The sequence below is a fragment of the Neodiprion lecontei genome, chromosome 1 (genome assembly GCF_021901455.1).
Source record: "Neodiprion lecontei isolate iyNeoLeco1 chromosome 1, iyNeoLeco1.1, whole genome shotgun sequence".
Classification (NCBI taxonomy): Eukaryota; Metazoa; Arthropoda; class Insecta; order Hymenoptera; family Diprionidae; genus Neodiprion; species Neodiprion lecontei.
This window is the reverse complement of record NC_060260.1, coordinates 24,011,602-24,024,709: the sequence shown is the minus strand read 5'-3', so window position 1 is coordinate 24,024,709 and position 13,108 is coordinate 24,011,602. Positions and strand designations below refer to the sequence as shown.

Genomic DNA, 13,108 nt, shown 5'->3' with positions numbered 1-13,108 from the left:
AATTGTATAAGATTATTCATAGCTACTGAATATGTGCTTGCACGAAAAATGAATTGAAATAATTTATTGTAAACGTGACAAGTTTGTAATATTTCAGATGAAATATAATTACAATTGCCATTAAATATTATAAGAATATTAATGAATTAATTAATAATATAATAAATTGTATAAGATTATTCATAGCTACTGAATATGTGCTTGCACGAAAAATGAATTGAAATAATTTATTGTAAATGTGACAAGTTTGTAATATTTCAGATGAAATATAATTATAATTGCCATCAAATATTATAAAAGTGTTTTACTCACCCAGCACAAATCCTCGTCCTCCTCGTCCTCCTCCTCGTCCACCTCCGACCACCTTCAACCACCTCGAGTTATACCCCGAATACTAATAAATATTTTCAGCGTGAGAACAAATCAAAAATAATGTGTAAGGTTTGATATAATTTTTTTATCGATATAATCTACCACAAAGATTATGAGAAGATTATAAAGTTATGGAAATTTTATTAGCGTACTGACAGCTATTGAATTTGGGCTTGCGCGAAAAACGAATTAAAATAATTTATTGTAAACATGAACCAGGAACCACGGAGCGCTTATCCTGGAAGTCGAGATATTTTATTAGCGGACTGACAGCTACCGAATTTGGGCTTGCGCGAAAAACGAATTGAAATAATTTATTGTAAACGTGAACCAGGAACCACGGAGCGCTTATCCTGGAAGTCGAGAAATTTTATTAGCGGACTGACAGCTACCGAATTTGGGGTTGCGCGAAAAACGAATTGAAATAATTTATTGTAAACGTGAACCAGGAACCACGGAGCGCTTATCCTGGAAGTCGAGAAATTTTATTAGCGGACTGACAGCCACCGAATTTGGGGTTGCGCGAAAAACGAATTGAAATAATTTATTGTAAACATGAACCAGGAACCACGGAGCGCTTATCCTGGAAGTCGAGAAATTTTATTAGCGGACTGACAGCTACTGAATATGGGCTTGCGCGAGAAACGAATTGAAATAATTTATTGTAAAATTGAACCAGGAACCACGGAGCGCTTATCCTGGAAGTCGAGAAATTTTATTAACGGACTGACAGCTACCGAATTTGGGGTTGCGCGAAAAACGAATTGAAATAATTTATTGTAAACGTGAACCAGGAACCACGGAGCGCTTATCCTGGAAGTCGAGAAATTTTATTAGCGGACTGACAGCCACCGAATTTGGGGTTGCGCGAAAAACGAATTGAAATAATTTATTGTAAACATGAACCAGGAACCACGGAGCGCTTATCCTGGAAGTCGAGAAATTTTATTAGCGGACTGACAGCTACTGAATATGGGCTTGCGCGAGAAACGAATTGAAATAATTTATTGTAAACATGAACCAGGAACCACGGAGCGCTTATCCTGGAAGTCGAGAAATTTTATTAGCGGACTGACAGCTACTGAATTTGGGCTTGCGCGAAAAACGAATTGAAATAATTTATTGTAAACATGAACGAGGAGCCACGGAGCGCTTATCCTGGAAGCCGAGTTTTACCGCGTAGCGGACCCGAAGCGCGGGATCCGGAAGGTTGAGAACCCGGTACTCCAAATACGTAGCGGACCCGAAGCGCGGGATCCGGGAGGTTGAGAACCCGGTACTCGAAATTTGCGGAGCGCGACTCTCATCCGTCCGCTCTACTGCGCGGTTGTTTCCCGACTGAGGAATTCGGCTAGCTGATTTTGAATTGGTGACGTCACTTTCTGAACATCCGACATCCAAACTATGGTTTCGAACTTTGATACTATGTATGATGATGTATGATGTACGATGTATGATGTATGATGTATGATGTATGATGTATGATGTATGATGATATGATATGATGTATAATGATTTTAGCTTTCACATTTCATACAAGAAATACGCACTTTATCTCTCCTGCCGATTCCAGACTCAAGCGGCCAGGCCCTTCGATCGTCAGCCGTTGACTGAAGATGTATTCTTCAGTGAACGGGTCGGCTAATAACGCTGCCGTTCTGCGACAGTTGGATGATGAAAAATTTCGCTCGTATCTTTCAAATGTGTGTTAAAATACACTCGAAGTGTTAAGAAGCGTCGTTCTTTCTCTCCCTATCACCTTTCTAGGTCTTTAAATCACTACGCAGCGTTAAATACTGTCTCATATACGGAGCATCCATTTCATATCGATCAAAATTAGCGCATCCATGATGTATTACACTTACTCTGAATTTTTTCCCATATGTTCACTTTTTGAAAAACAATTCTGCTTCTCTACCCAACGTAGGTATTTCACTTGCGACTAGCTAATACAGCGTTTCGATTCCATGCCTACGAAAATTCAAGACCGAAAGATCATATGAAAAGTTGTCGGAATAATTATGAATATTAATATTATGGAATACATGGTGGAGCAGGAGGACCAGGAGGACGAAGGTGGTTAGGGATGTTCGGAAATGGTAGCCGGTGGTAGGCGCAGGTAGGTGGTGGTAGGGGTTGGTAGAAGGTGGTCGGGGATAATAGTAGGTGGTCGGTTGTTGCCGGAAGTGGTAAGTGGCGGCAGGGGGTGGTACGAGGTGGACGGAGATGGTAGGAAGTGTTTGGAGGTGGTTGGAAGTGATCGGCGGTTGTCGTGAAAGACGACGAAGACGCGGACGACGCGCCGTGGTGCGGAGGAGGAGGACGGCGTCGAGGTGGACAAGGAGCACGAAGGTGGTCGGAGGTGGGAGAAGGTGGTTGACGGTCATTGGTGGTGCTCGGTGGTTGTATGGTAGTTGTCGGCGGACGCGGTTTCGCGTCTTCTCACGGGGATGATCGAGCCGATCGACATTTTTAAGTCGCAGTCGACAAGTAGTCTTGCGTACTCACTTTGTACCGACTCAATCTCATGCTGCCATACCGACACTACTTCGGCTGTTACGAATGTCGGTGCGAGCCCGTTGGGTAGAGTCGATAGAGCAGAACCCTCCTACGCTCCCAGGCCTACCTGCGCCCATTTGCCCGCCGAAAACTGGTCACCAAATTTTACCCAGGGGTATCCGTCATTACATTCTTCAGTCAACGGATCCGTGGCTTGATCGACATTAATCATGTAGAGAGTCTGCCGTCTTGTACCTTGTACGCTATGGATACCAAAGGTTGGGTGTTGCGATTGGCTGACAGGAACGGTGAGGGGTTCGAAGTTGCCTCATGAGCTACGATTGGTGCATTTGAAAAGCTACCCGTGATTGTTTCTAACCTCATGAAAGTATTGTTTGGTTAATTCGGCTGATGTGTGGAGGCTTGCAGTAGCTAGTTTTATTATTGTCGGCTGCGACGGTGATTGGGCCCGTCTCTCATAATGACAGAAACGCAACAAAAATCGAAATGTATTACTCTAAAGGGTTCCGCGGAGTTAGTCGCTGAATACTTGCGTGAGTATCTGAACTCATCTTTTAACAAAAACTGTCACTTTCCAGCTCTTTGTTTTGGATTTCATTTACTGTTGAACCGTATTATAACGACTCGGAATCGTTGCATTATTACAGATTTCGGGATCAACAGTATACTTTATCAGCGGGGTATATATCCACCGGAAACATTCGAACCGGCGGAACATTTTGGTTTGTCAATCCTTGTCTCTACGGATGAAAAGATAAAATCTTTCTTAAACACTGTCCTCGGTCAAATCGAAGAATGGTTACTACAAAAGAAAGTACAAAAGGTAACGCTTGTCATAACTAATGTAAACACTAAAGAGGTACTTGAGAAATGGGATTTCAAAGTTGATTACGAAGGATCAACTCCAAATGGCACCGCCACCGGCAACAAAAATATAAACCACTCAGAAGTTGGTACAAAGGATACGAAGACCATTCAAAAAGAGATCCGCGAAGTGATACGTCAGATAACAGGAACAGTCAGTTTTTTGCCGCTACTCGATTGTCTCTGCTCCTTTGATATACTGACATACACAGTTCCTGATTGTAATATACCCACCGAATGGGATGAAACCCAGCCAGTATTTATCGCCAACAGCCAGGAAGTGCAACTCAGGACTTTCTCTACATCCATTCATAAGATGCAGACCATAGTTAGCTATAAAAACGATTGATACCAATGATACAGTACGCTTTCGTACACAAGTGCTTATTATTGTAATTTTTATTCTTCATATTCATTCAATTGTAATTATACTCTTTCAATTGCATCATATTTTGTATTAGACTGTAATGGTCTCCTTGATTGATTAAGGACAACAATAATTTTTCAAATAAATGTTTTTATATACTCTCATTTACTTTTCTCTCTCCTCTTTTCATACCTAACCTCACGGAATTCCTGATGTAGTATTTATTTCAAAGAGCTAGAAGACACTGGTTTTGGATGTTCTGAATTTCTACTGATTAGGCACAGATCACAGCATACTGAAGTTGATGTACATTCACGATTTCCTAATCAATTCATTATTTTAAGACTTATTTGTATTTTTGTTTAGCTACTTCGTTGTGTAGATCAGTCTTGCCAATAAGACTCACGGTCGCTACTCTCCTTTTTTTATATCACACTTTTAACGAGATAGTTTTGGCTGCATAATCACTACTCATATTCCTGATATTCATTGTGCGCAGTTTGTGGAAATCACTTGAAATCATTCGTAACCATCTTCGATCCATCGAACAAGGTATAAAGAATTGTTCCAAATGATTCACTCTGACAACAAAGTCGATGATAAATTCGGGAAACATTGAAACATGATCTGAATTAAAAGTTTATGAATTCTGTTAAAGTGTACAGCACCAAAAAATTGAGTAACTCGATATAACTTCATTTCGTATGCGAATTAATACCTACAGTAATCATTAATATAATATAGTTCTTCTGAAATTTTATGAATCTACTATTTCCATTAGTGAGAAATAAATTTGTCACCGAGTAGTAAGTGAGTTTATTTGAGTGTGATTATAACAAAGTAATTATAATGTACCTATTGTAACGTTTTATTATCACTGCATTGTCACAAATTTGGGCAGTAGAACCACCAAAGCTGCGTTCTATAACTTATCACAGATTCGGATAGATTAGCTACAGTCGCCACATCCCTTCACAGAACTGGCAATAGAGTACCGAGTCTGTCGTGCCTAAACTGTAGTGTACGAGTTTGTCATGCACAATGCAAAAATGTCACAAATATTGATATTAAAGAAATTATAAAAAAAATTGTATAAACTAAATTTAAAATCTATCAACTAATTGGTTAGCGTTCTCTGTGTGTAAGTTACGAAATTTTTATACCTTGAAATTTCACCAAATACAAATATTTCTCTAAGGTATGCGAAATTTTCCAATTGCAAATAACTATTTTTCATTGGGAAATTGTGTAATTTTTAATATTGATTGAAATTATCGGAATCATCTAATTTGATTAAAATTCCTTCACGAAGTAATCGATGTTTTGATTTTTATTTCCTACATTGCCCATCCCTACGACAAGTCAGCCAAGCGCTTCGCTATGTAAGTTACTGTTATCGGGTGTTGATCAGTCTGAATTTATACCGAAAATTCAATTCGATCTGACTTCAGAAAAAAGGATTATATCTTGGTTGGGTTATGTTCAACCGTCGGTATCGTAGAGCCCTGCGTTGTTGATTGCTTTGTCGCGTTGACGCTGATTATTGGTAATTTGGTACACACACCCAGCTGTAAAGCTGGATATGTTACACTGTAATTATATTTACAATTAGTTTGGGAAGCAAAGATGATAAAGGTTGATTAGATAAGTGAGCAGGTCTTACCTGATTTTATTAGAACTTAATTATAGTTGTTACACTTGACACAGGAATTAGATATATTATTACAGTAAAGCAATTAGGACTAGAATAAATAATAAATATATTTATATGTATACAACGTATTTGACTAAAGTTTGAACAGTACATCAGCAACGTTTCGTTGTAAGAATTCATTACAGCCTAATTCGATCGCGACGTTACATGTATACATCCACTGTAATAATAACAGTTATACAACAAACAACTGAAAGCGAATGCTGCAAGCGTGAATTTGATTACAGGTATAATTCTTGTATCCTCGGACGGAGGGGATGTGAAATAAAGTACCTCAACGACCAAGAAAAAGAAATGAAGAAAGAATCACGGCAGTCGAATCATTTTTGGAAATAATTCAACCGCTGACGTAACAAATGCGAGCACTCGTATTTACGTCGTATATTAAGGGGCTGCTTCATTAGCTCACTTAGCTCTGATCTGTTATCGTTAAGCAATGTAATAAATAAGTTTATTAATGCGTATAGGTATTACATTGTACCCTATGAAAGCCTGCTGCCGCTCGTCGATTATTATTTGTTATAACAATTATTTAATTCCATAACTACGTAATTATCATATCGTCTTACCGGTTTAGAGATCATCAGGAAACATCAACTTATGCTTTATATTGTTATATAATGTGCTGCAGTACTGTATATTATTATATACCCTACATCGTAAGGATTACAGAATGACAACCTATAAAGTAACTTAATTTTAACGAGAATCAGAATATCGATATCAATATTGGTGCGGCTAGAGACAGCTCTATAATGTTTTATGTGCACATTTTCAAAAATATACTAACTAAAGGCCAAATATTCGCAAGTTAATCGTACACGCGCACAGTTCTGTTTCTCGAGTCTCATTTAAATTCACTATAACTGATTCTCGACAATATTATGCATACTTGTGAACATGTATACAATATTATATTTACGGTAAAGCAGCCTATTTACAGGTGAATTGAACAGGTCGTATCACCTGATTCATGACAATATTTGTTTGTGATTTATTTCAATGACAATTGCGATAGTAATTGTTATTATTACTGGCACGTACACGGTCACTTGTTAAAAAATATTACCGCAGTATTATACCGATGTTGAGAATTTCTTTTTGTTATTGATCGTGTTTTATATTATAGATTTTCAATTAAGACGTAAGGCCTCTCTACGCGAACTTTGTAGGTACCTATATAATTTTTCGATAACCGATTAACCGTTGAAAAATGAAATGCAGCTACTATTCTCTGCTGGATGAAAATCCATACGATTTATATCCAGGTGAAATATACATGTATATATATAATATACAATATATATAATATATGATGTATAGATTGTATAATATACATATACGTGTAGTCTTGTGGACACAGTTAAAGCTGCATAATGAAGTTCGTTTCGTACAAATTATATTACTGATCCAATTAGCCTTGCAGCTACGTAACGAACATATATAATATATATTGTAACAATAAATTTGTCTAATTTCATTATATATATTATATAGGTATAATATTGTTAAATTAGGAATAGCTTTACACTTCGCTTGAAGTTAAGTAATATTTATATTATTTTGTGAAATATTGAACTACGAATTGCTTCCCTATTATATTAAATGTATACTTAACTTTATATATATTATATATATTTATTATACATATATGTGTTTGTATATGGTATCGTATAAATACGTTCCTAGTACAAACATTGAAAAATGAATAACGAGAAACGGTACACAATATTTTACACAGCGCTTTATAACTAGATAGTTATAGATATTTATCTAATGCATCGGTTCAGCAGCTGTAATTCTATTCTACATTTCAGCTGATTCTGGCACCACTTTTGGTGTATTTTATCATTGGTTATGATTTTGCCTAGTTTTACCCAGGGATGTGTCAAATCATCGTAATGACCCTAACATCAAGAAGGTCAATCGGATAGAATTACAGCTCTGTAATAACTCCTTACACATACTGGCATTATATATTTATAAAGTACATAATAGTATACGTGATATTATTAATTATATCATGTTCGTTACGAATCGCGATTAATTTATAAGTATCTGCCTTATAATTATTTACCTACGTTCGATTTTAATATTATCTTAGTACTACTTTTGAATTTTTTAATAAACAACTTATTCTCTTATTGTTATACAATCCCACGATGCTCTTCAATTTTAGGACATAGGTACAGATAATTGCTGTTTCTTGAGAGCCGTGGTTATACAACCGTTGTAGTATAAACGGGTTATTATAGTCCACCATTATAATCAATGCCTGTATTTATTATTTTTATTGTTATTATTATTGTTATTATTATTATACCATAAAATATTTTTACTTTTCGCTGACCGCGTGCGGTGTTCTTTTACCAATATCTTACTGCGGGGAATTGAATAAATGACACTCTTCGTTACAGTTAAGAAATATCGATACTCGACCGAGTAAAATTTCGATAAAAGAACCGCGCGCGTTCTTTATACATACGATAATAGCCTACGACTTTCATAAATCGTTCGATATAAATACAGTACTTATATATACATATACGTGTATATGTAATGTAACATATACAAATACGATTAGAAAATAACGCTGAAAATTTAATTGCGGCACTAATAAGCTTGCACGGACATCATACGCTATAACATTCTTTGGTACAGAATCGTTAAATTATTATAATATTTTGTCTGTCTTTATATACGTATAATTTCGCTCGTTTTTGCTTTCAAAATACACGGCAGTTCAATTTTTGATTATTCGATGTTTGCAAATAACCTAAATTGAATGCTTCCGATATTATAATATATAATGTACTATATATAAAGAGGGATGGGAAGAGGGAGGGGGGGAGGGGGTAATTTTCACAAGCATATGAAAGTCAAAAATCTTCAAGCATGGTACATGTTATAAATAGTTATCACGGCTGACCCTAAATTTTGGTTTCCGATTCCGTTACGTAATTTTAAACGACACGAAGTGAAAATTACTCGGTTAATTTTACTAAACAGAGGCATACCGTTCGCTGTCAGATACGAGTAATGCACTTTATGATCTTTCAGAAATAACTTTCTCAATTATGCACGTCATAGAATGGACAATACTTCGAATCGTTCACTTCCATCCACTTCAAGGCGATACGGCGATAATTTTTAAATGGACTCATATTTCCTCTTTTCATGCATTTTCATGTTTCGTATGATTTGAGTAAATTTTTGGTAATATTGTCAAGGTACTTTACAGTTTTCAATATCAGCGTGATTTTTCGATCGAACAATTATAACAACGTATTCTTATGGAACTTTCTGTAAAACAAAGTTGTAAAATTGTATTTCGCAAAAGATGACCTTGATATTATGCTGAACTTTGTAACTAGTTTTTCAAATTTCTTTTTTTTTTCTTGCTTTTGTACGAACGAACAATTCCTTTTTTAAATACGGCGTACGGCAAAATGAAGCAAGCAATCAAAACTTACTTTAGAAAATGATTTACACCGAAGACCATTGATCAGAGTTTATTTTCTGCATTGAATCAGAATTCGTTCGTAATATTTTCATATTCGCAAAGATTTTATAAAATTTGAGCCAATGCTATTCGTACTTTACAACTGCGGCAAGGGTTGGGTTGGGTTGTAATTTTTATATTATTTTTCTTCGATCAAATTGAAAGGAAAGAGGGAATGATCCACGGAGGATCAACTCATCTTTACGAGGTGCAGGGAATACGATTACCCTCCTCCTTTACTCGTACCCTTTTTACCCAACCTCTCCGATCCTCTCTTACGGCCAATTCAGCTCGCGTATAAAATCATGATTTCACGAATTTTTTTTTTCTCTTCTGTATTCAAACCGCTGCCTCAAGGGTCTATCGGTGTTTCAGAGCTACTGCAGATCAGAAAGGCGAAGCTCTCAACAAATCGTGGAAGCCTTCGTAGAAAAAATGATCGAATTTTCCCTGCGGTATATATTATGGCCTAGTGAATCAATCACACTTTTCTATTCAGTTGCATGCAGTTTAATTATGATAAAATGTAACGTTTCGACTGTCTTAAAATAACTTTAAGAACAAATATTTATTATTCGAATTTTTACTGGTATTCATCATATTCGTGGATTTTGAAAATCCTCGATGATGGTTCGTATTATACAATGAGAGGAATATTTACTTGTTACAAGCAGCTACATTTACTTGTTCCGCTTGCTTTTCTCCATGCAATAAGTAATTTGTATGATTCGAATCAAGCAGACTGGAATCTGATAAATTTACTAAGATCATTAAATTTTTTTTTCACTTCCGCTTCTCTTTTTCGGAGAAAAAAAGAAAATAAGGAATATCCTTTATAATCATCCCAAAATTGAAAAGGTGAATTTTCACTGGATCTTGACGTCATAAGGTCTAGTTTATTACCTCCGACTATTTTTGAATGGCCGATGGAAGTTCGGGTGTGTATGTGATCAAATATTTGTCCGACGATAGTTCAAGAACGGAGAAACGAATTTGGATAACTTGGATATTAATCGACGTCGTGTTTCTCATCTTAGAGCTGTTTAAATTTTGGATTTCATCATAAATAACACAGAAAATAGATTTTCTTTCGCAATATTTTATGAGCTCAGCACACATCCGAGCAGAAAGTTCTTAGTCTGGCCAATATCAGCACTATTCAATTGGTTAAGACTCTTCGAATCCGATAGATATATACTTAATTCGGATAAAGTTTATTTGATTTCAGGAAATCTTCCTTAATTTAAATAAATTTTATTCCAACTACGTGTCTATTTGGGAAATTTAAAAGGCATTGATTGTTTGAACAGTGCTCATAAAGTCCGTACTTGTTGGTGCAAAAACAACTTAAATTAAATAATCAATGCCTTGATACTAGTATGTTTATTAAATTCCAGTGCGCCTTGTTCGAACCAACAACAAATGACTTATCGAATGAATCAAACGAGGAAGGATAATAAAATTTGTCTCTCATCATCAGTGGGTCAATATCGATGTTGTTTGTTAGTAGAAAAAACAACTTTCTAATTTATAATAGGTACGAAAAATAAGCTAAATCATACATACACGTGATTACAACATGAATCAGTGTAGCTCCTTCTGGTATTTGTAAAAGGTGTTAACTTATGCCGACCGCCTCGAAGCGCATCAATCAAAATTCTCTCACCCACTTTCAGCCCGTTGCATAAAAGAAAGCGTGTTCGTTGGGGTACTCATGGGGTTTACTCTGCACCCCGAAGGCTTGAGAAATCTCGTGTGAGAGAGGATAAAACGAGACGTAGAATGGGAAGATCGATAGAATGCGACTATCGCAGATGCACTGGAGTCAGTCTCGCCATTCGGTTTCGCGATATCTGCTGCACCCCAGCGAAATGCGGTTTTTCATTTTTATTTTTCCACCCCATTTTGCTCGGTGAAAAAGATATTAACTCCCGTGGGCGTCCCGACGCCGCACAGCCGACTGACAGTGACGGATGACCTCGTATGCAAACACGGAATATAGAGGAAGGCGATAAGGTATCTACACAGAGTTTCACTGTGCCGAGCGTGCTCTGAACGGTTCTCGAATCCTCGCGAATTCTCCCCGACGTGAGACGTTAAACCGGACATTTGTTAGACCTGCGAGAATTCGCGAGAATTCACGGTAAGAGTTCCACAAATTGCTCGTGAGGGGTCGATTTGCTGCTCACTCCGAGTGCGGAGCGTCTTCGGATTTATGGTTGTTTTTTTTTTGCGTCTTTTCATGTCTATGAAGTAACCATGCGGTATGTCAAGTGTCGCGTCTTCATCTTCGGTCCCAAAATTTTTCACCTTAGCTTGAAGTCTGGTGGCGAGGATATCTCGGCCTCAACCCTCGTCCTCGTCCTCGTCCTCGTCCACGGCCGGATCTGCAAATAAGGAGGAACGTGGGTTATTGCAACTATCCAAATTGTACCCAAGCAAGTCAATGTTGCTCTACAGTTTATTGATTTGATTCATTATTCATTGATCGCACGTTGACCATTTGGCGCTGGGCAAATAAATTGACTCGACGTATTGTGGCGTTATTTATCATAATAACTGACCTGTTATTGCAGGAAATGGCCAGGGAACATGAAATATTTGATGAAATGATAAATTGTCTATGTATATGTGCGAACTGAACTGCTGAATTGACGATTCGTGAAGTGAAAACTTCTTGCTTCGCAGAGCTCGTTTCTGTATAGGAGTAAACTTCAGACTTCCGTATAAGCGTAACGCTTTCCATGCAACTTGTACATATTTTGTTATATTTTATTATATTTCTGATATTCTTAACATTTTTTACAAGTAAATCGATATTTTCGAAGGTCAGTTGTCTTTTCATGACGCTTTTAACTGAATTCGGGTATCAGTTGAAAAAGTTCAGCCAATTATGTACATTTCGAAAACTTTTCTCATTCTGAAAATGTTACCCAAATGTGATATTATTTTTTTCTGAAACATCTTCATGTACACATTAATGAATTTAAGAAATATAGCAGAATTTTCTACGCTACTCTCAAGCTCGTAATTTTCTTCAAATATGGAATATTCTCCGTCAGTTTAATAACTTTTTTCTTGGTCCTTTCAAATGTCGCTCACAATTGGTCAGATTTAAGTGCAGTTACTTAAAACTAGCGTTGGTGATTGTTTTAAGTTTTTTGAATCAATTTCCCGGCGGTGAATATTTGTTTTTTATAATTCATATAACTTGGATCGGATTTAGATGTGACAAAAAATTATCAACACAAAACAAATTTTGTTTTCTACCGAAGACTGAAAAATATTATCATACACTGTCTCTTGGTGCATGTTGATTATTATTGGTCTGCGTATGTACATGACATGTGTAAGTTTTACTGCCCACTCATAGTGAAAACAATTATCCTCAAATTCGCGAATGAATGAAATTACTTAGCAGAATAAGAACGTTTACCATTAAGTAACAATAATGGTTGATTATTTTTGATAGAATGGTATGTGAGTAAATAAAAAGTTAACATAGCCTCTTAAATTTATACCATTAAATAGGCAACTATGATGAACCAACAGACTAGCTAAATATATTGAATTAATTAATTGATAAATGTTATTTATAAATTACAATACAAAAAACTGAACGAATGGCTTATAAAAAATTCTAATCAATTCATTCGACAATTCGGTTGAATGCTGAAAGTCGTCATCCCCCCGTTTCCCAAATTATTTTAACGTCAAATTGAGTTCACGTTTTCCAATTTGCCCACATCGAATACGATGTGAACATTAA

At 36.4% G+C, this 13,108-nt stretch overlaps 2 protein-coding genes across 2 annotated transcripts in view; one reads left to right on the top strand and one right to left on the bottom strand.

The window, feature by feature from the left end:
- The first annotated feature begins 3,165 nt into the window (after positions 1-3,165).
- Positions 3,166-4,287, top strand: LOC107221221 (mitotic spindle assembly checkpoint protein MAD2A). Its single transcript, XM_015660134.2, has 2 exons — positions 3,166-3,425; positions 3,540-4,287. The coding sequence occupies exons 1-2, from the start codon at positions 3,353-3,355 to the stop codon at positions 4,103-4,105; spliced, it is 639 nt and encodes a 212-aa protein (XP_015515620.1). The 5' UTR covers positions 3,166-3,352; the 3' UTR covers positions 4,106-4,287.
- Positions 4,288-5,763: 1,476 nt separating this feature from the next.
- The window catches only part of LOC107221220 (protein vein), a 266,850-nt gene continuing 259,505 nt past the window's right edge, over positions 5,764-13,108 (bottom strand). The window contains exon 9 of the mRNA XM_046735604.1: positions 5,764-11,726. The gene's annotated coding sequence lies outside the window, so the exon portion shown is untranslated. The remainder of the gene's footprint in view (positions 11,727-13,108) is intronic.